This window comes from Arctopsyche grandis, chromosome 2 (assembly GCF_051622035.1).
Source record: "Arctopsyche grandis isolate Sample6627 chromosome 2, ASM5162203v2, whole genome shotgun sequence".
Lineage (NCBI taxonomy): Eukaryota > Metazoa > Arthropoda > Insecta > Trichoptera > Hydropsychidae > Arctopsyche > Arctopsyche grandis.
In genome coordinates, this window is record NC_135356.1 from 26,250,694 (window position 1) to 26,274,717 (window position 24,024).

The 24,024-nt window shown below is 31.9% G+C and overlaps 3 protein-coding genes across 4 annotated transcripts in view; 2 read left to right on the forward strand and 1 right to left on the reverse strand.

Moving 5' to 3' along the window:
- Window positions 1-447: 447 nt before the first annotated feature.
- Window positions 448-7,418, forward strand: LOC143922333 (kelch-like protein 38). Its single transcript, XM_077445556.1, has 8 exons — window positions 448-561; window positions 637-834; window positions 955-1,119; window positions 4,346-4,522; window positions 4,900-5,063; window positions 5,128-5,350; window positions 6,000-6,189; window positions 7,276-7,418. The coding sequence occupies exons 1-8, from the start codon at window positions 448-450 to the stop codon at window positions 7,416-7,418; spliced, it is 1,374 nt and encodes a 457-aa protein (XP_077301682.1).
- A 694-nt stretch (window positions 7,419-8,112) lies between these two features.
- On the reverse strand, window positions 8,113-13,704 carry LOC143922981 (protein-lysine N-methyltransferase SMYD4-like). Of its 2 annotated transcripts, XM_077446452.1 has the most exons (11): window positions 13,663-13,696; window positions 13,352-13,483; window positions 13,047-13,281; window positions 12,789-12,975; window positions 12,593-12,722; window positions 12,352-12,513; window positions 10,639-10,776; window positions 9,654-9,840; window positions 9,545-9,576; window positions 9,320-9,451; window positions 8,113-8,882 (listed from the first exon to the last, which is right to left on the reverse strand). In XM_077446452.1, the coding sequence occupies exons 1-11, from the start codon at window positions 13,674-13,676 to the stop codon at window positions 8,708-8,710; spliced, it is 1,524 nt and encodes a 507-aa protein (XP_077302578.1). In that variant the 5' UTR covers window positions 13,677-13,696; the 3' UTR covers window positions 8,113-8,707. The 2 variants fall into 2 exon arrangements, with proteins under 2 accessions (XP_077302578.1, XP_077302577.1); XM_077446451.1 differs by having other exon boundaries at window positions 9,320-9,576; window positions 13,663-13,704.
- Window positions 13,705-15,018: 1,314 nt separating this feature from the next.
- Window positions 15,019-24,024, forward strand: part of Evi5 (ecotropic viral integration site 5) — a 64,484-nt gene continuing 55,478 nt past the window's right edge. Inside the window, exon 1 of the mRNA XM_077445557.1 lies at window positions 15,019-15,140. The gene's annotated coding sequence lies outside the window, so the exon portion shown is untranslated. The remainder of the gene's footprint in view (window positions 15,141-24,024) is intronic.

Below are 24,024 nucleotides of genomic sequence, written 5' to 3' on the forward strand. Positions count from 1 at the left end.
TTAAAATCACCCAAGATCATAACCCTCCCGCCAGCCAAAACATTTAAGTTATTTTGCAAGTTAAATGTTTTGGCTGGCGGGAGGGTTATGATCTTGGGTGATTTTAATTCTAGGAGTTTGAGTAATGAATTAATTTTTATGCCCGAATTATTAAATATGTATCTTAAATGTGTATTTGTGTATATATTATATATGCATATGTATGAATATGTATTTGTGTGTACGTGTATATATTTGTGTATGTATAAATATGTGTATATGTAATTATTATTGGCCAGGAAGGCGCATGGGATTTACCTGCTAGGCCTTCCTGGTATAAATATATAAATAAATAAATAAATTTCGATAATCGTTGATAAATGATTTTGTTTTTCGGTAAGTGGATGCAAACTTCACGAAATTAACTGTTGCATATTGGACAACGACGAGATTTGCCCGAACCAAGCTATGGATCTATCGAATCCAACCCAAGCTACGGAACTGTCGAATATTACGGAGATGACACTTTCAGAATGTCTAGAGCAAAAAGCGATGGATTTCATTATCAATAATTTTAGGATTGTGAGTAGTGTCGATTGTAAAAATAGTATTATTTCTTCATTAACAATAAATAATTTATATTTACACATATTTCAGTTGTACAGAATGCCAGAATTTTGTCGTTTGCCAGATTATATCGCATTGAAAATTTTGTATTCAGATCGATTAAATGTGTCTTCCGAAGAAGAAGTCTTCCATGCTGTGAGACTTTGGGTCAATTTCGACGAAGAGAATCGTAGAGAAAAATTAATATATATGCTAAGATCAGTGAGGCTAACATTGTTATCCATAGAGGTAAATAATTCTGTGTTTCTCTATCACTGACGTGTGATTATTCGAGAATAACGTTATATACATATATACTATTATTTTTATTATTATATAACATTATGTTATTTTACTTTTTATTGTCAGTTTTTCCTCATTGAAGTCGTGCCATTCTGCGATCCTTGCTATGAATGTACCGACAATTTTTTTCGAGCAGTAGAAGAAATCATGGTACCCTCTCTTTTCAACAGACCCAAATATCGCATGGGGAGAGCAAAACTGGCAGTCATTGGTGCCTCTGAATTCACAGACGTGAGTATGGTGTATAAATGCTATACCCTATTTGACTTACCATCAGCATTCGGAAAACTCTAGACTTCGATTCCTTTTGTTTCAACAAATGACATGCATGTTCCTGACCTGGTCAAATCTAGGGGGGACGGCTAAAAGCATCCTCCTGCCCCCCCCTCTCCAATGACGTCCTTGATTCATAGCATCTTTATTGTAAAATAAGGCAATTTAAAACATATCTGCCAGATTTTTCACTTTATAAATTTTAATGAAATCAATACCGATTTGTTAACCTATGTATGTTTGTACATATGTTCAGGGCTAATTTGGGAAAATTTTAAAAATACTTTAGAGGGTAGTGCTTTTATCTCATATAGGCATATTTAATATGACGAATCCATATTTTCTCTCCTCAAAAAAGTATCCAATTTATAATATGTTTTAAATTGATCTCTAATCTTTTCAATATATGTATACCCATTTGTATCGTTACCAAAAAATACCTTACATCAGTGGTTCTTAACCTTTTCGATGTCACGGTGCTCTTTTGATCATGGGAAATGGGCGAAGTGAAATATTAAAAAGCCTTGTTAAAATGGCAAAATTAAATGGTCAAAAAAAATATATGCGGACATAATTTTTATTACAAATTATATAAGAAAGCAATAATTAAAGAAAGATATACATATACGAAATATTTTAACTAAAATTACCATTAGCAAAGTGGAGTTTATTTGATGTAAAAATCAATTTATGTGATACCCGAGCTTGTCAGATTTTGCAGATTTCAGAAATATTAGGTAGAATATTTTATATAGCTACCCTCAATTAAAGTATTTTTCGTTTTTTTAGTTTTTATATTAGTTATTGTTGAGAAAACGAGTTCACACAAATATATGTATGATGTTGAAAACGGCACCAAAATTCTCAGTGTGTCCCCATGTAGAGGACTTGGATAGAAATCCAAAATTCAAGGAGACAAGGAGACCAAGTTTTCTTCTCCTGGGTATGAAAAACCACAACTCAATGTATCAATCGTAGAAAATGGATTTGGTATCCAGTCATAATTTTCTATATTTAAGGAAGAAAAATAGTGTGCAATCTTTTCTTCTAATAAAATTAAATATTCTATGACAGCGGAAATAATTCCCAATCATCGTTCTGAAGACATTTGACAAAAATATTCCATACTTTCATTTCGGAAAAAGATTAACAAATTACCCCTAGATAACCACTTGACTTCAGTGTGAATAAAAAGCAAATATTCGTACTAAGCTTAGAAAGACAATGTTTTTTAAAATGCGTATTTTAAAGGTCTCGATTTGATGAAATTTACAACTTGGTCTAGCACATGATTTAGTGCTGCTGGTAATGTTTTTGAAAGCAGATATTCTCTATGTAAAAAACAGTGCGTAGATATAATATTAGGGTTTTATTCAGAGCCGGCCTTACACAGTATGGCGCCCTCGGACAATTTTTTTCTAATCGCCCATAGAAAAAATATTACAAAATGTGTTACCATTCTCCTTTTTCCGAACTTGAGACCAAAAGAAAAGTGGTTAACAAGGTTTCCTAACCCCACTGGTGGAGTTAAAAATAAATAAACAAATAAATAAAATTTTATTTCAGAAGTGAACTTTCCGAGCCATTTTTTCGGCAAAATCTTTAATTATAGTTGAAAAATCAAGATTTTCAGGGATCATTTTCAATAGATTGAGTTACCAAACTGGAAAGTCTATTTTGTGACACTATAGACCGGGGATAAGTTTTAATTAACTTAAGTTTCGAAAAACTACGTACACCACTTGCTACAGTTATAGGAAATGTCAACAAAATTCGCATAGCAACCCAAATGTTCAGATATAATTATTGTAAATGTTGTTTTATGAAATTTAATACAATGAATGTATTAGTTTTACCTTTTATTTGAAAGATAGGCTTTTTCACTAATACATAAGTTCATATCAGAGTTCATTACTAATTATATTATATTTTGAATTCTTGGTGAGCATCATTTGAAGATCGGCAAAATATTTACGAAGTTCGTTTCTTTCCGGTAGATTTTTTAGAAAATACAAAAAGCCCCACGTCTTTGAATATTGGTTCAACTGCTCGAATCTTTGTTTCATTGACACAAATGTTAAGGATTAAGAAAGGATTAAAAAACCCGACCTCTAACTATTTCGCAGGACAAATGATGAACTCGTTTTGTGTATTTCCGTCAAATTGCCGTTTCTCTTTTTAATTGTTTAAATACCGACACTTACTATTTACAAATATTTAGCTGAAACTTACTATTTTAGCTTCCCATCATGTGACAAATTATTTTATTAAGGAATATAATTGCACGTAATCAGTTAGAATCTTCCAGTGATATATTGAAGCTGAAAATAGGGTAAAAAAATCTTTGGAGAATACCGAAAAAAGTTTGCGTTGTTAAAGACGATTTCTCAGCGTCATATAGCACAAGATTTAAATTGTGGATGCCACAGTAAAATGTGAAACTATTTTTTTTTTTGATAAGCATAATAGAATATAAAAGGGAATGCGTCTTCGCCCAATGAAAAGAATTTGCCGAGTACAAAGTTTTGAACTTAGAACGTAGAGGCGCCTGTAGCGGTCTGATCTTAAATTTTGTAGCACCTTCGGCGCTCTAATTTTAAATTTTGAAGCGCCTTCGGCGCATCGAATGGCACCCTAACATACTAAGAGTAACAAATCCTTTAAAGGAGATGGTCAACTAAGGACACATTAGATCTTTCGTCGGCTTTCATAATTTCGCGAACGACTTTTTCGGTTTTTCACAATTTCACGGATTTTTCTGTTTTTACCATTTTTAGTAAAAACATAGGTGCACTTGCAACAAGCTCGCTGCACACTGGTTAACAACCACTGCCTTACATACATATATTTATTAATCAAATAAAACTTTTGGTTAGGTAAATCTATGAAATGTAGAAGAGTAAATTTCTGTTTGATAAAACTCTGAAATGGCTTTTGCCTTTGATTAATTTTATCCAGAATTAGATGTACTTCATACTGCGGAGCAGTTACACAACACCCTCCACCTGTAATATCATATTGTTAATATTATATCTAAATGTATACGACTAAATACTATAAAATTTGAGTAAAACTTATTGGCCAAAACATTTTGGCTGACGAATAAGAATCGTAAATTTTTCTTTTTACTGCCAAGTTAACTGAAATTAGTATAAATTTAAATTTAATATGTACATGTTTTTAGGCGTCAAAAACTATCGATGTCTACGATGGAGTCAAAAATACTTGGACCCTCTCAAAAAACCTAAATATCGACCGAGCGAGGTTCGCTTCAGTCGTTGTTAACGATTGGATATTAATCCTCGGTGGATGCAAACTAATACAAATGTTTGGAGAGCCAGTGGACACACCTATTAGCGAAGTATGATTCAATTTATTTTTAAACGTGTCGTAAATTGAACACAAATTACTTATGTGCAAATTTATATTGTGACGTAGTTCACGGATATATTGATCTATATATAACAAATTTTAAGTATAGGTGTATAATTGATTACGTAACATCTAATTGACTATCAGTTAGAGTTTGATATCCTATAACAAAATCCAAATAGCAGGTTATTATACACATGTAGATCAAATCAATTATTTATTTTATAAACTAATATTGTAGAAATATATAAAATATATATGTACAAACTAATATAGATAGAAATATATAAAAACTAATATACCTATATGTAGATGGAAATACACATTTATACTATAATCGAAATAATAAATCTGTATCGTTTTTAGGTTGGATATATTGATTTAAAGGATGGTCAGATTTACAAATTGAAATCATTACATGCACCTCGATTCGACTTTCAAATGGTAACAATTTCAGCCGATTCATCTATCGATGTGTACGTCATCGGTGGTGCCGATATTAATAAAAAGGCAGTGACGAGAGTGGAGAGGTAAGATCTAAAAAGTAAACTGTTAAAAAATAGTAATACTATCTAAAATCAAATCTCTGAACAGGTGGAACAGCGTGGAGCAGATCTGGAAAAAAAATATCGCTCATATGCTCACGGGTCTCATCTATTCCAGTGCATCTGTCATCAACGATAATATATATGTGACAGGTGGCTGTAAGTTTCTCAACAATAACATGTATTGCACCGACCTAGTACAAAGGTACTCAGTAAAAACCAATAAATGGATATATTGCACGCCCATGATCCAGAAAAAAGCAAATCACTCGGTAAATGGAAACTAGAATTTAAGCTTGTTTCGCTGTCAGTTTATGGTTTTTGGCGATTTCGAATTCCATAAGTCGTACTTAGTTGATAGATATTAAATTAAATTGAAGACTCCCAATCAGCTGGTTGGTTTGAAAGTCCTATAGACCAGTAAAATTTTAATCATTCATGGAAATGTTAATATAAGGCCAGATTACGATTATATACTCATCTAGGGCTGCCAGACGTCCAGGCTTTTTGGGATGGACCAGATTTCACGCATCTGATCCCGGCGTCCCGAAAGGACATTTCGAGACATCCGAATATCACAGTTTTAGTTAACTGCTTATTATCATTGTTGAGAGACCCGACAATCCGAATTTTACAAACGATGTTTTTTCTTACTATCAGCAATTTAATTTCAATTCTTATAACAGGTTGAAATTAAACACAAACCTAAAATAAGACTGGATCGAGGTTTTTCTCAATCTTCGGCAAATGATACATAATTTATTTCATCTAATATTAAAATAATCTGGCAGCCCTATACTCATCAAATGCCTTAAACTGACAGTAAATATAGCATACATACATACATACATATATACATATATACATATATACATATATATATTTTTAAATATAATTTTTAATATAATTTATCGTTTTTAGAGCGTGACAATAAATGGCAAGTTATATGTCGCCGGTGGCTTTCGCAACATCATCGGTACAGAAATACGCCTTCTCCACTCTATGGAATCATACGATCCTGTAGCCAATGTGTGGACTACGTTTTCTAATCTGCCGAGTCCGAGATCCGGAGCCGGACTTATTTTCTTTCAAAATAAACTGTTTCTAATAGGTGAGATTTTGTATATAGTATTACAGCAAATTTTTTCATAAAGGTTTTAAAAGTAGTCATAAATGATCCTTTTATCATGTGTTTCTTCTATACCATAAAATATCTAGATATTTCTGGATACTTTTTTTTATAAATAATACTCGACGGGTTTCTCTTCATTCCTTTATAAAATATCGTACTGAGCTCCAAGAACACTACTAATCAACTTGAATTAATCTGTAAAATGTAAACAATACTTCAATAATATTATAATAATTCAAAAACATATTGATGGAAAGCGATGGTTTGTTAATAGATTAAATGTCTATATATAAATACATTTTCGAACTTGCAGGTTTCAGGAAATTTAAAATTATGAACATAAGGCTACTGAATACCAGTGGTAAATGGTATTCAGTAGTAAGTAAAATGGTGAGGATAAATGGCGCCTGGGGTGAAAATATTTTTTGTGCCCCTCCTCGTCTTGTCATATTTGTCGATTTAAAAAATTTGCTAGGAAACAAACACATAATACAAATTATATACGTTATTTTATGACTAAATGATATCGATTTGTAAAATTCAAATATGCATATCATATAATTACAAGAATTTCTGTTTTAATATTTCGTAGTATTTCTAGCATTCAGACACCATTATATGTAATTATATACATTATTGCTTTCAATACAAAGCCTAGAAAGACTGCATATTCGACAGACGGATTACAAAGAAAACTCATAAACTTAAATGCTATTGGTGAATTTAGTAAATGAATTCGTCACCCGTTTACAATTTACTTTTCGAAGTGAACCTAAGTTACTACAAAACATGACAATGCAATAAATAAAAATATATACTGTGCCTTTGCGACGCCCCTATAGTCGGTGCGCCCGGGGCATTGATACACTGCTGAATACCCCTACATAATACAAATGAGCTTTATATATGGTTACGTGTGGCCATTTTCAACACTGCAGATAGTAAATTCCAGAGAATGAAATTAAATCGACAACTCTTATTTTACTGTTTTATTAAAATGCTATACTTTCTACCTTTCTAACGTATCTTTTTGTTAAATTTTTAATTCAATCTTAATTGTTTTAGGTGGATCAGGTAAGTACAGTAATTTAGACGATGTCTGGGAGTATGATGCGAGTGCAGAAACGTGGATAAACCGTAGAAATCTCAACACTTCAAGGAGTACGTTATGTGCATTAATATTGCCATACGACGTTATAGATTTTTAATAACATTTTTGTAAAAAGTATACAATACAGTTAGAAACGTAGTATTAATATACTTTAAATAGTTTATGGAAATCAGCTAATTACCCATCACATTTTAAATCTAAGTTCTGAGTATGTTTGTATTATAACATTAAAGCGTTTGAATAATTTTAATTAAATAAAGAATGAATAAACGAAAAATTCAGAAAGTAATAATGTGATTTTTTAACGTAAGCGGTGAGGAGGCATGAGTATTATGAATGTATTACGTAATATTATGCTAAGCATATTTAAGATAACATTTTGCTTCTGACATTCCAAAGTAGGTCCCACCAAAGATAATACCCTGCCAAGAAATTTTTCTGTAGAATGATTGGCCCATCTTCTTTTAAATAAATATAGCTTAAGATTTTTGATCTATGGGATTACTGATGCCACCGTAAAATTTAACATACATTTTTTTTATAACTATTGTTATGTTTCCATATTTACCATTAAGTTTTTTGTCATATTGTTTCATAATGATACGATACAATGACATCTTCACTTTTATTATATTGATGTTATTATTCTTATTTAATATCTGTTGCTATTGTATTCAAATGGGTTTTACATGTAATAAATCATTTCAAATTTTTTTAAGACTGTATAGAAACTATACAAGAGGATGTTTTTTGTAAAAACTTTATACTACCGAAATAAAAATATTTTTCTTAAATTAATAACTTTTATTTAAAAATTGGATTATAACATAATTTGTATCTATACTGAAAGAAAATAAAGAAAAGTTTTTTTTTTTATTTCAAACGATTTTGCAGGGACTGTTTAATCGACTGTAATTGCAGGACGCTATTTAATTTATCTTTGACTTAATGCAACTATTCTTAACAAACCAATTTCTGTTTCATCCACAAAACCAGCACAATTTAATTTAATATATAAAATAGCTGTTTGCAAAATATTGACAAGAGTATGTGGTTTTTAAAGGACTCAAAATATAACATTATCAAACAAATTATCGGACGTTCTAGCCTAAAATTACAACCGTCATTAAGCTTTATGAAAGTCTCTTGAAAGTTTAATTTTTGTCTATTGTCAGCATTTACTTTATATTCCGCTACGATTCGGTGTTTTTGATACCCTTGAAAACAAAATTATTTTCAATGCAATCCACAAAATAAATATTATTTTATAATTTTGTGAAAAGTGTGAAGGTTTAATCAGGCTCTTGCAAAAACCTTTTTCTGTTAATGTTGCGCCCACGTGACTCTGATGTCTAACAATGAGTACGTATTAATTTTTACTAGCCATTATATTCCATCAATACATGCTTCGCAATTGCAATCGAACACGTATTGTTTCCTAAGAATTTCTTGCCTTTCTTCAGCACTTTCTTGTCCCACTTGTGGTCCATAGCAATTATATATTTCAGAACCAGCTTTGATATCTTTTTCAGCTCGAACAATGAAAACGTTTCTGTTGAATCTGAATGAAAAATGACCAATTATTACAACAAAAAATATTCGTGTGTATAAATTAAAGGTTGTGGCTATTTGCAGGTACTATATCTGCGACTTTCGCAAGTTATTATAATAAATTTATATCATTTAGCTAGTTCGTGGCTTGTACTTGTATGTAGGTATTATACGTTGTATATGATAATAATTTTCTAACAATAATATTAACTAATTTGGATTATATTTTTTACTCGACGTCACTTTACGAGTTCGAACAAAATTTTTAGAGGTTTAAAACAAAATTTTAACAGTAAACACGCTGACAGTGACAGTTCACGCGCATGCGCAGAAGGCTTTGCGCCCGTCGCTGATATAGTACCTGCAGATAGTCAATAATTTGTAGATATAGTACCTGCAAATAGCCACAACCTAAATTAAATATATAAATATAGATAAATGTATTACGTGTTTTTTGTGTTTGGGACGCAAGAGTGATTCATCATGCTTGAAGAGGGGTAAATGCCGACAGCGACCACCCGATCTGATGGTTTTTCACTGCTTATTGCACTCGCATTGCATATCATTTGTAGCACGTGTCTATACAGTAAGCAAGCGATGAATAGTTCCAACTCTTCGGTTGGTATTTTAAAATGCAATTCGTCATTTAAACATTTGAAAAATTTCGTATACCGCTTCAGGTAAAGGAACACCATTATACTCGTCTAAAAATCAACTAAATTTATTACTTCAATTCAGAACTAAATTATATTGTACGTATAAATAAAGAAAAATATATTACAATTGCATATTTCCTCAAATCAATTTTGGAAATTTTATCTTGATTTGTTAGTAAGTGAAATACTTTTCCATATTTAGAATTGTGTTCATGGGAATTCAAATGGTTTAGAAGACTTTTAGCATTGTGTTTACTCTCGCCGTTGAGTGCATCCAAACTATATTTAGTTTTGAATGCTTCTAAAACAACTCTGTAAATTAAAAATAAAAATAGTATAATGCATGCAATTTAGAATGATTTAATATCTCAACCTTTTTCGTCGAAGGGTCAATTTCCAAATTAAAAATATTTGGTGGGCCTCATATTTTTTTGGTGAATATTATTTGTACATATTAAAAAATATAATGCAAAGAAGTAAATTGGCAAAAAAATTTATATTTTAAATTAAATTAAAATTTGTACCATGTGATTTTTTTAATTGTTTTTTATTTAAAAAATTGAAGTCTTCAATCTTCGCTCATATTGTGTGGTATAATTATACATGTAGGGAGATGTGGTAATTTTATACATGTGAGGAGATGGTTCTGTTAATTTCGATCTAAAAATCGATTTATTAATGCTGATGGTAAAAAATGTTTTCTTACAAATATAAGTACATATGTACATATATGTACGTATGTACAATGTTCTTCTAAATAATGCATTTTTGACTAGTTTGTCATATTTCTCAATTGAAAGTCACTTGTTTAGAATTCAACCAAATTTCTATCACGAAAAGACAGCCTTAATTGGTGTTCTCTTATTAATTTCATATTTACGTGAATATCACCTGGGTGACTTTTTGGTATTTCTTAAAATCCAAGAAACGCCCTAATGACTGGACGGAGGCAAAAAACTTTCCGTTTGAAGAAAAATAAAGATTATTCAGTTTGATTGCGAAACAAAACGCTTGCGGGACAATAAAAAGCCTCGCAGGATACACATTGTGAACCCCTAACTTAATATACATATGTACATTTACTGAAAAAATAAATCAAAATCAAACTACCTGAAAGCCAAATGGACAATACCAATGTTAGACCAAAGTGATATCTTTGATCCTTCACATTCCCACTGATGGAAACAGTCCCAACCAACGATTCTGCAATCTTCACTACAATAATGACTGTCGCAACACTTATCACATCTGAAATTTTACATATTTAAATAATTATATAAATTGGGAAAAATTAATGTATACATATTTTTTAAATTCTGTTAGGAAATGCCAAATGAAATTGCTTGAATTATTGTGTAGTGATTTCAGAAGGTATACTTTATAGAAGTCAAACTTTTTTTAATAAGAAAATGGCTACAGCGAGTTATCAGCTATTATATAAGGTAATCACCCCAATCAATTAGGTTCAAGTACATATATGTAAACTTGCTGTATTATATGTATTTTTAAAAGATATACAGATTTAATTAGAGTCAATTTTAGAAACAACAGTAAATATTTGACAATATAAAAAGCTGGCTCTCCCAAGAAGAGTACATTATAAACAAATTTTACTTGTAGGTAAGTTATTCCAAATATTTCAATTCCATTTTTTTATATGTGAAATCAGTAAAAAAATAATGTTTTTATTATTAAAGTGGTAACAATAAAAAGACATTTGATTCAAAAAGTGAGAAGCGAAAAATGTCCAAGCGTGTGAAACGTATGTATGTTATTTGAAATAAATTTTTGATAGTATTAACGCTTATTAAGAGGGCTGTACACCCGAAACCTTAATTTTGTTGTCGTTCATTTCTTCGATATATATATTGAGTGAATGCGACAATATATATCAATATATATATTGAGTGAATGCGAGAGTTGCGCTTCGACCAGATAATACGTATTTTAAATCGACAAAATCGAGGTTTCGAATTCTCCAATTTTCTCCTCCGAAACTGGACCAATTTTTAAAAAAATTTCATCGTCGGTATGAAAAAGATATTTATGAAAAAGTTATTTGCTGGAATCTTTTCGTGGGTGTAAAAAAAGAGGCGATTTTATAGATGTTTGGCGGCTCCTAGCTCCTATAAAAAAATAACTAATCAAAAAAATAAAAGCACAGATGCACGCCAATGGTGGATATCCATAGTATATTAAAAAATAATTTCTCTAGTGCCATAATTGAGGAAGGGAGAAGTGTAATACGTTTGTATGGTCAAGGCGCTGGTGTCCATCCCTCTTAAATGAGGGTGAAAAAAAATTTAAAATTCATAACTTAGCTGAAATATATATTTTAAAAATTTATTTATCGATATTTTTGATAAATATATGTTGGTATCATAACTATGAATGGTAGTTTGAAACTAAGTCTTTTAAATAATACTTTTTTTTGGTATGAAGTTTAGAGGATTTAAAAATATACACGCTGTATTGACATACTTTAAATGAATTTTAATGGAAAACAGCATATATATACATATATGTATATGTACGTGTTTACGGCCCATACTGAGTTAATACAGATATGTTGCCTTTAGTCTTATAATATCTAAATTAACTTAATTTGAAAATGGAACCGGGATATTTTTATAAGTATAAGTGCCAGATTCTATAAAAAATACTCAGAAAATCATTGTTACAATTTTAGTTCGACACTGGATTCAAAATTATTATTTTATGAATTCACAGTTCCATTATCAATAAGTAAATTATAAAATCTCAACAGGCATTTTTATCTCAAAATATTTTAAAAATAAGTTCTGCATGTATATGTATATTTACACTATTATATATTCGGTGAGAGTGCCACAACTGCTACAAACTTTAGCAGAAGTGCTTTCAGAAGGCAAGGGCACGAATGCAAAAGGCGCTTCAACGAACAGCAATTCGTCCTTTTTTAAATCGACTTTAGAAACGATGTGACGTCCTTTCAATTCTGTACGTCTGGAAATGTTCAATATCAAATTTTTAACAAATAAATAATTCATACTGCAAAAACAAACCAAATACAATAGTTTATTACGCAAGTAGCAAAGCATCTGATGATCCATTTAAATTTGTATTAACTTTTTCTAACAACGGTAAAAGTTCATGTTTTTTAGATACATATGTAGATTTTCTGCTCATTGAAGATAATTTGAGTTTGATTATGTCTGAAAATTTCAAATGAATTAATATTTTATTACATTTGATAGTCAATTTAATATCATAATTGTAACCTATTTCTTCTAGAGATAGTCCTGAAGTATTTATTAAATGTTCTAAAGCTTTTTTGAGGGCTTCTTCTCCTTCAATTATATTTCCTGTCATAAAATGACACCTGGCTAATTTTGAGTATATTTTATAACTCTTTTCTATTGGATAATGACCGACCGACAGCAATAATTCAATATCATTCTTGGCTTCCTGCATAATGAAAAATATTATGAACATAGCTGAAAACCAAACGAATCAAATAAACATTTTACAAATATCACCTGAAACTTTTTACAATCGCAGAAAACACGAGCTCTACTATTCAATCCATTGGCAAAACACAAATCATCTCTAGGTGCATAATCTAAACAAATGTTATAGCACGATATGGCTTCTTCGTACTTCTTTTTCTTATACAAAAATTTGGCACTCGACGTCCATTCATTGGTGATAGTTGCTGACTTTAGTTTCGAGCTGCACTCAAAGAACTGATTCAGCCATGATATCAGCTCACACCTGAAAGTGCAAAGTGCACATCAAAGAAGCTGTATGTTTGAAGTTAAAAAATGGGTCAAAATAATCTCACGTCACTTGTTTGTCGTTAAACACCTCGTTAACTATAGTGTACTCGTCTTGTGGTTCACTGTTAATGTCTGTGGTATCTTTGGGATGTTCGGCCAAGCTCGACAACCATTTGTGATAATCTTCGGTGAAATTACTGCAATTGAAAGTGTCATTTTTATGAACCCAATGTGTAACATATTTAATACATGTAAACAATTTTAAAATCATTATATGTGTGAATTATCGAGTGTTACGGTGTGTTTCTGGAAGTACGCGATGTTTATTTTTATTTTAATTATTAAATTTGGATATAAAATAAACAAATGAGCTAACGTGCTAGAAGTCATCGTGCCTCTAAACGTCAAATAAAACTGAAATATTGCCTAAAAGATAAAAATATCAGGCATTAAAATTCAGAAGTAATTTTAAGCAATATTATCTTATGGTTTGGTGATTATTCCGCAAAAAGCGATCTCACGTGTCACTAAATTCTCGATCACGGAAATTGATTTTTCCGAAAAAAAGTCATACATTACATATATATATTTTTAAAAAAAGATCATGTTTCAGGATGACTAAATAAAAAAAAGTACGAAAAGAATATATATTGTATATTTTAGACTTTTACTCAAATTATGGAACGCTGTATACTTGGCATAACGAGGAACGGCAGAAAACGGAATACGTGGGTGAGAAGTATAAAAAGGGTAGTTGATATAGTAGAGAGAGTAAAAAGATTAAAATGGCAATAGGTGGGTCACATAGCTACAATAATGGACAAAAAAGTGCTAAAATCAATGTAGGATCAGTTCGATGAGGAGCCGTAGGTGAGTTGATTTTGACCCCTCGCCCAAAAGAAAAAATGACCCCCCGCCCAAAAAAAAACTAAAAATATATAATTGGCTTTTATTTATTTATTATAATTTTCAGGGTATTTTGGGTGTTCCCCCCCCCCATGAATCGGGGGTTTTAGGTAAGTGCTTAATGCGCCTTTGGCGCACGGTATAAAGTTAATAAAAACTACAGTATCACCCGTATCAAGCTCCATATAGCCGATGGCCCATATAGCCACCACAGGTGGCTATAGGGCCGTCGACACCGTCAATATTACTTACAATATTTTCCGTATCCAGTTCCCACATAGCCACCTGTAGTTGCTGTATGGGAACTGGATACGGAAAATATTGTAAGCAATATTTATGGCCCCTATATGGGAACTTGATACGGATGATACTGTTAGTAATATTGTCTGTGTTGGATGATCCGCCACTGGCTCGAATGTTACCCGAGAGAATATATAAGGGTGCTAGGAAAACAGGGGTGATGGATGGATGAAATTAGAAAAATGTATGGAGTAAGATGAATGACAGTTTGCGAAAAACAAAGACGAATGGAACATGTTGGAGAAGACTCTATCTAGCAGTCTATAGATTTTTATCTACATTTTGGCATGATGTTTATAATAATTAATGTGAAAATGACATGTGAAATAGATTATTATTATTATTAGGAAACGTTTTGAACTTTTATGGATCTTTTAGGATGAAATTAAGAGAAAAAATTGAGAAGTTTCAATTTTTAAATCCGAATTTTCTAGATATTTATCGAAATAGAATGAGATATTGTCATATTTTATTAAGTCTGGCCACATTGACTATTTTAATTGAAAATTTGAAATGGTTGTAATTCACGGTCTCAGGGCGGTGTATCGCTGGACAGTTGGGCGTGCGGCTGTCAGTTGGCCCCGCGGCTTGTTGGCGGTAGCAGGTGTCTCCTGCTGCAAGCTTCGTCATTGCACTGTCTGTCTTCAGGTAAGAGACTCCGCCAATCTGTGTTCCCCCGCTGACTTGGTTTAAACCCTCCCGATGGAGCTCCGCAATATGAACATTCCCTTGCTGTCAATATACCGTTATTCGGACCGTTTGTTCCATTTTCAAACAGTCGACGTGTTCTCGCCAATGGCATCGACATTTGTCAAACAGCCACTGCATATGCCTATCTTGGAAAGAAACGTTTTATATGTTTTGTCTTACAAAATGCAACAATATTTTGCACGTGTCTCATTTGCGAAGAACAACAAAAACACCCCGTCTGCAAATGTCGAGTGTTTTGTCTCCGAAATTGCGCGAACGTCTCTTTCTAACTCACACATTGTACCCAATATGAAAAAAATAAGATCTAGCGAATAATATAAAAAATACACAAGCTTTGAAATACTCTGTTGTAATTTTTTTAAATATATTTCGTTTATATATTCAATGTTATTCAAACTAACTCTAAGTACTATTAGTACTGAAGTACTATTTTATAGTACATATGTACAAAATTTAATATATTCTACAATATACGCGTTTTTTACCTAAATGTATAAACTTTATCTCTTATTGTTGCGTGTTTTTTTGTCACCTGTTGTGTCCAATTCAATTTTTGTACATATATTATTGTTCCATCGATATTTAAGTGATTTTCCAAACTTTTTATATCAATGCCCCCCCCCATTAAAAAAAAATCAATGGGGACATACATATATTATTTTTATTATAAAAGATATTTCGATACGGAAATTCGTACCTTTTTTTGAAAAACACCATTTTATTTATTTTTTAATAAATTTAATTATGAAAATTATAATATTTTTCAGAATTTACTTATTCAATAAATACAAATACCCTTTTTCAACATATTTTTGTTAATTTTCTTTTATTCAAATTATTTCCAAAAGTTTTATTGAAGCGATACACTTATGATTTTATTACAAGAAAAAAGAGTTATGATTTTATAAAAAGCAAGCGTTAGATTTTTTTTTTATTTTCTGAGAAAATCAAATCTTTTAGCAAAATTTTCATAGACTTTTTTCTTTAAGTACGTAGAACAAATAATTACTAAAAAAAATCGCGTCTATTTCGAGTTTACATATAATTTTACAATTTAGTACGATTGTCCTACATACATATGTACGTATATTGCCAAACTATGAAAATATCTAAATTAAAATTTAACACATTTGTTTCATTCTAATAATAATTATAAAACATATACTTAACTTCCCAATAATAATAAAAATAAAGTAAAAATGTTTTATATTGTCAATTTTTTTATAGGGAATGAAATCAAAACTTCATTAGTCTATACATAAATTTATTGTATTATCATTGTTTGGAAATGACTTCTAAACTTCTAGTTTAACCAAATCCAATGTACTTTTTACATCGCCTGTCAACTGAAAACTATTCAAAAAATCTTCATCTATCACAAAACTTCATCTATTGTTACTACGTACATATGTAGATAAAGTAAAAACAACTATCAGTGTTAACGACATTCAAACCCCCATTTTATTCAAATGAACTCCTTAATACATCGAATAATTTAACCAAGTTTGATATCTCTCCATTGCGCCTGATTCACGTTAAATTAATACTACTCTAAATAGAGTAGAACCGATTCCTTTACACACACATCTCAATTGGTAAGTCTACCCAATTGGTGTAAATCGGACATATCAGAGCTTTCTATTTTCTACTAGTGAAATAAAACATAAACATTAATTTCAAACAATTAAATGTCTTCGTCAATTTACATGTTATATGTACATACATACATTCCTCTTATCTACATATTTCGATATGATATTACATCAAATTGAAATTGTGGCTATTTGTTTGTTGGAAGCTCAATCCATCATACCTTATTTTAAGTTCAACTTTTTTATGTATGTAGTTATTAAATGTTTACATACATACTATATACTTTTTGACTTTTTAATGTTAGTATTCGATTACACTGGTATATATTTTGAGATTAACAACATTACCCAAGTTAAAATATTTGGCACTTGGTATAATTTTTATTATGCAATCTATTCATTTATGAATGATCTAAGAAAACTTTATACGCATACCTACCAGTCATTATTCAAGTAAAAATTATTACACATTATTATTATTGTATATTTGGCCTTAACAACCAGCAAATAAACCCAGCGTCACCCAAGCTAAATTTAGTTGACAACGTCTTATATATGTACATACAATTTGTATGAATAAATGAATGGGCGTCACCCAGGCCAAAAATACAATCTGGTAATGGCATATTTTTTTTATATTCAAGCGACAATGATATATTTTTGAATACCCAATGCATTAAATGTCAACATATATTGTTTCATATATACATGCATATGTATATGAAACAATTAGATTACCGTTATATTATTATTATATTGATTAGATTGCCGCTGTTACTTATAACTGAGATAATAACAAACTAACGCAAAATGTCAACCTGCTTCGTTTGCATGTATTTTATGTACTCGATTAATTATTTTTTATGACTCAATTTTAAAAGAGTTGCAAAAACGTATTGCATATATTTATATTAAATTTACATGATGTCACTTGGTGACACTTACATAGGGTATTGTACTTGTACATATTATACATAAATTTATAGAGTTTACCCACTTTGTTATCATAGTGGGTATAATGCCGATTTGATGAGGAACCGTTCCAACAATGAAATCAGATAAATTGGCATACTTTGATAGGAAACGATCGACTTGTAGTCTCAAAAATCCAAGACTGACCAGCAGTACTACAGAAATACTTCCAAATAAATTATTTTCAATCGAGGTCAACCCAGGGCTTGAACCTGGGAACCGCTCGGTGGTTAGCATTAATAGATATAAGAATAATACTGTTACGTATACTAAAAAGAGCCGCCGAGTAGTTGCAATCGGATTAGCCCGAGTAGCGTCCCAGATACTGTGTGACCGTTATAATTGGTTTCGAGGATTATCGGCAAACTAAGTGCACGTAGGCTAAACAATGGCGACCGAGTTGGCCGTTATGGGTCCCTTCTCAGAATTGACCGATACCTTGGTACCGTGGGACCGAATGTCGTGAGGATACATATCCGAGTACGTGACCATAACAATAGGTAAACAAATCAGACGTCGAAGATGTCCCGAGAGACCTGCCCCTTATAAGGCGATATCAAGACATTCTGGACTGAGCACTGCCAGTGCGTGTAGCTCCTTAACCCTTTGCCCGCGTCACCAAATTTAGCGTACATGCCCTGTACGCGGCTGCTTTTTTGCGGATTTTGCTATCGCGTTTTTAACTATAAATATAGGTTGTAATATTTTTTTGAATTTTACAACCTATATTTTTTTTTCGACTACTGACATCTATTGAATTTGGTCAAGTATACATTTAGTAATATTTTCAATCAAGTTATAAAATTTTAACACAATAGACGGCTCTTATACAGGTTGGAATGCGTGTCTCGCGCGCTGAGGGCATGTTCGCTAGGACATGTATAGTAGTCGTACGCGGTGGAAAGGTTAATCATCAATAAATGCTGTGACACGACGTTGGCCTTTTACTTGGATCCTCCACCCACCCCTACGCAACAATACCAATAACTAATCGCCAATTATAGACATTTCAATCTGGAGTAGATTCATGTTTGTTTGTTAATTTAGAATAATAAATGCATACCATGTACGTATACGTACGCCGATACTCCGGAAGGTGGCTTTTGCCGACTTTGAAGTAAATATTAAATGTTCCCTTGCGACTTTGTACGGTTGTATGTACATATATGTATATACTTTGCGAGGCGCATCTCTTCAACTGTCTGTCTGTAAGTTTTTTAGTATTTTGCGTCCGTTCAAGTGTGCAGCGTTGATGTCGAGGGACAGGTAGCGGATAATGGAGCGGTTTGGCGTCAAAGCGACCGTAGAGCTTCTGTGACATGTCATGTTTTATATGCACACACACACACACACACACACACTCACACAGAGAATGGTGTCAGTAATCATTTTATGTAATGTGTCTACACAACGAATTTGAAATGTCTCAATTTGAAATGTGAGGTGCGTGGGTTGGTATACTGTACTTGTTTTTATTCTTCGATAAAATAGTAATGACTATTGTGCAGCAATACGTTTATATTGTCGTCAGATTACAATGCGATTCTATCAAACTGGTGTTTGGTATTGAGTGAAGTTTTTTTATGATATATTTTATTTTAATTTTATATAGATATATGACTAGGGATCCCAATCGAATATTCAATTATTCGAATTAATCGTTTGATTTTTCAGCCATTCGTTATTCGAATATTTCATTAACTATTCGAATATTATTCGTGCATATATTTTGCAAAAAAGTTACCTTTTAAAAGGTTTCATAAACAAGCTATATTTCGCGATCTTCCAATACATGTAAATTTATTTCTAATTTATAATGGGATTGGTGAATATAAAAGGCAAAGCAAGCGCAGAAAACAGAAATTAATTTAATTCTATGTATGTATGTAGATCTAAATAATGATGTTATTGCATCACCAATGAAGGTTGTGAAGACATTTGGAAAGCATTTAAATATAATTAATCAACTTATTATATTTTTTAAATTTATTTTTAATTGCAATTTTCTCAATTTTAATACAAAATATCTTTAATTTTATGTGTGTATTTTAGATTTATTTTTTATTAATTTTAATATATTACATAGATAAATATAATGTAATTGATGCTTTGCACATGATTAATTACCTTTTTTTAATTTTCGAATATATTCGAATAGCTCTTGATTTACTATTCGATATTCGAATAGTTGAAGTCGACGAATATTTAGGATCCCTCTATATAGGAGAAGTAAAAATCAACGGTCGCTTCTTCAATCATCTTCGGTTCGCAAACGTTTATAGTTTTAATAGCTCGCGATCCAGCTGACCTATTTAATAGACTAACACAGCTGGACAGGGAAAGTAGGATTACAAATTAACGTAAATAAGACCAAACTAATGTTCAATAGTTATTGCATGCCTGATAGCATCTCATTGGATGATAAACCGGTAGAAGTAGTGAATAATTATTTATATTTAGGTCAAATAATTGACATGTCCTGTAGTAAAGATGAAGAGATAAAGAGACGTATGAAATTAGGATGGAGTGCATTTGGACGAATGAATGTTGTTCGTTTTACCAGTGATGACGCATGGATGTGAAACTTGGACACTGAACGCCAAGATGCTACACAAAGTCCAATGCACTCAAAGCATTATGGAACGCTGTGTGCTCGGCATAACGAGGAAAGACAGGAAGCGGAACACGTGGGTGAGAAGTATGACAAGGAATGTGGATAGAGCACATAAATCAAATTCAGATATTGTTGTCATAGTGAGTAGGAAGGTTTTTGCCAATTTTATGTAGGAACATGGCAAACTCTGATAGGAAACGATCGACTTGGAGTCATAAATATCCGAGTCTGACCAGCAGCATTAAAGATAGCGCGGGGTCGAACCGGTAACCTCTCGGTGCTTAACATAAACGCAATCACCGAGCTGTACTGCTGGCTTGGTGGTTGCGAATATACATACATATGTTTGTATATTCGGGTTGAATCCATTTAAATTTTTTTTAAGGATAGTATTTAATTGCAACCGTTCAGTTTTTAAGTTAAAACTTTTAGTTTGCATCTTTAAAAAAAAAAAATGGACTTTGAAACTTGTACTTATTATAAAACCGGAAATTAAAAAAAATTGACATAGAAAATATGTATATACATACATATTTAGTATTGTATTTAAAAGACTACAAACTTATAAGGCTAATGATTTGTATATTTACATTACATCGATGAAATGTAAATATACAAATCGCTACGTCTGTCTGTCTGCGGTCGTTAAGTTTCATAAAGCTAGGGTATATCTCAATATTCATTATAGCTTTCCATATATGCACATATAAAAGGCCATATCTCTACATACTAGGGTAGTTTGCGCCCGGGGGCAAACTACCTCTTATAATAAGTTTTTTTGCAATTTTAAAACATGCAGGTTCTTGCAACTTTCTTGTTTTTTTTTTTTTCTTCAAAAAGTTGATCAAACTATTAATTATATGCATTACAAAATCAAATATTTAAAACATTAAATTCCCGTTTAATAGGAACATCAAATAGGTTCAATGTCTAAATAATAAATTCGGCTAAAAGAAGAATATTTTCATTTTCGTAAACAGGCAAGGCAAATGACGCCCCTCATGGTAGCGCTCGTTTGCATTTTAAATGTTATTTCCGATTTAATGATAAAACTACTCTACGAATAAATATGAAAAATTATATTTCTTTGCGTAGAAAAAATAATCAACAAATACAAACAAACTATTCTAATCATACACAGTGGCGTATCGAGAGTAAATGACGCCTGGACAATTATTTATTTTTGTGCCCCCCCCCCCCTCCTCCTTTTGTCATATATGTGGATTTATAAAATATGGTTTATATACAAACACATCATATACGATATTTTATGACAAAATGATTTTTTTAAAACTCAAGACATATGCATATCTTAAAATAAAGTTGATTACAATAATTTTTGTATTTTATTAATTCATAGCATTTTCAAGCGTCCGGAAATAAAATACATTTGTATAGAAAGCATCGTCTTCAATGCAACTATTGTTTTCGTTAATACAAAGCCTATTATTGCTTTTAATACAAAGCCTAAAAAGATCGCAATACGAAACACACTCAAACTTGAATATTTTTGTCAAATTTTATCGATGAATTCGAATTTGTCACCCGCTCACATCGTAAGTTTCAAAGTGAATCTAATAAAAAACAAATTTTGCCTTCGCGGCTCCACCAAAACTGGTGCGCCCGGGGCAAAATTACCAATACCCCCCCCCCCCCTTTGTTACCCCCTTTGCCCACAAAAAATGGTTCACTATTGTCAATTTCGATTCTGTTGAAAGCCCGCCACGCTGAAAATTAGCCAACATTTCCAACTAGAATTATTTTGAAATCCAATAGAAGGCAGGTATAAAAATTGTAGCTAATCCAAACAAACCTTAGATAACTACCGCCAAGAATTTCGAGCTTTGTAAAGGTGTGCTCTAATATACTCTCTAATATATCTTGCAACAATATAAAATAAACAAAAGAAGTCTATTAATGAATGTATTTTTCCAAAACTAGTTCCACCTTCTTCATTGTTGTTAAAATGTAATGCTTACAATCTAAATGTCAAGCCACAATCTAAAATACTCAGCAGCTAGGGATTTCCATCGTGAAAGTCTGTTATGCTTATAAATTCAGAAATTACGGTGTATACATGTCTTTATAAACGTTGACCCATGTACAATGCATTTTTTTTCAATGCTACATGGAAAGGTTTAGCGGGTAGGATTCTTGTTTACTTTGTACATGCTCAAAATACAACGCCTATCGGCATTTTTCAGGCCCTTGGAATTGTTGGCAAAACGCCGATCGGCGTTGGTCAGCATTCAAAGGTTTAAATAAATTATTTTTATTTTTTATTAATGGCAAATTTGATTCCATATAACTTGTATATGACGATATGGTAATAGTTTTGGGTATGACCGGAAACTTTTCAAATTTATATAGAAGTTTCTTTGATTTGAAAACTTTTTTAATCTTTTGGGTAAGTTCGGACGTATAAGCTCCACCTCTGGCCAGCTTCAGTTGAATTTTTACCTTTTGTTCTCTCGTTATCAATCTCTGCAGATTTGTCCCACCTCTCCTTCGGTCTGAGGGGGCGTTAGTTACGTCACCGATTCTCTCGCGTGTCTTTCCAACTCGGGCTGTTTTTCGCCAGTCGTTCGATCACCTCCGCGGACAAATGGAACTACATATGTGTATTATTAAGTGGTGAACCGATGCTCGTTATAAATAGTCTCGTTATTCACGTGCGCTTTTTACTCGTTCATCCGAATATACATACATACATATCGTCGCTCCGAGTGCACCAGTACCAGGAAACGACTCTCATAGCAGGCGATGACTCACGGAGATTGCAGTCGGTGCAAAAATCAACACCAGAACACAAGTGGGCGTACAATGTGTGTATGTGCGTTCGATTAGCAGACTTGTGTCATATGAACTCTGTCAAACATAATTAAAAACAAAATTATTGTAATAACACTTCACATTTCGAACGCCACTGGTCCGGTCCGCTCGGTAAGTTTTACCTTTTGTGCTCTGAATTAATTTTTGATTTTTCACTATTTTATTAAAGTCTTCGATTTCTCGTGAATCCTTTTGGGTGCCATTCCAGCACTTACCCAATCGAAAGTAACATATGTGCAGTAGAACCTCTATTATCCGGATTGTTAAAAACAAACACAAATTTTACGATTTTGCTGCTTTGAAATGCATAACATAAAAATTCGAAAATCAGAATGAGAAATGAGTCAGTTGTCTTTAAAATTCAATACTCAGTAATTCAATATAAGTAATGCCGATTATATTAGAAGAGGGGGGGCAGGGATTAGGTTATATTTAAGTGTATTTTATTCTTTTATTATAAAACTAGTGTTGTGGCCGTTGATTTCAACGAGTGGTTTCGAAAAGGAATTGAAACATTGAATTGAAATGTTATATATAAGTATAATGTAAGGTAATTTATAGGCGCACGCGCACGTAATATTAATCGTAATAAAAAGTGGCACGATATACACTTATCAATCTAACCAGTATCTTCCAGTTGTAATATATTTGGACTAATTGGAATATATTCCATCAAACCTGGTACCAACTACCGTTATAGTTGAAGTGTATTTCAGTTGTAGTATATTTTGACTAGTTTGGAATATATTCCGTCTAACCCACGTAAGCTGATTCATATGGCGAATTACGTTCCAACTGGTCAAAATTATTA

Coding starts and splice junctions, on each gene's coding strand:
- LOC143922333 (XM_077445556.1), top strand. CDS start 448: ATGGATCTATCGAATCCAACCCAAGCTACGGAACTGTCGAATATTACG. Junction 835..954: donor TAACATTGTTATCCATAGAG/GTAAATAATTCT, acceptor TTTTATTGTCAG/TTTTTCCTCATTGAAGTCGT. Junction 4,523..4,899: donor TGGACACACCTATTAGCGAA/GTATGATTCAAT, acceptor TATCGTTTTTAG/GTTGGATATATTGATTTAAA.
- LOC143922981 (XM_077446451.1), bottom strand. Junction 12,976..13,046: donor GCGATTGTAAAAAGTTTCAG/GTGATATTTGTA, acceptor TTCATTATGCAG/GAAGCCAAGAATGATATTGA. Junction 12,514..12,592: donor TCAGATGCTTTGCTACTTGC/GTAATAAACTAT, acceptor GAACATTTCCAG/ACGTACAGAATTGAAAGGAC.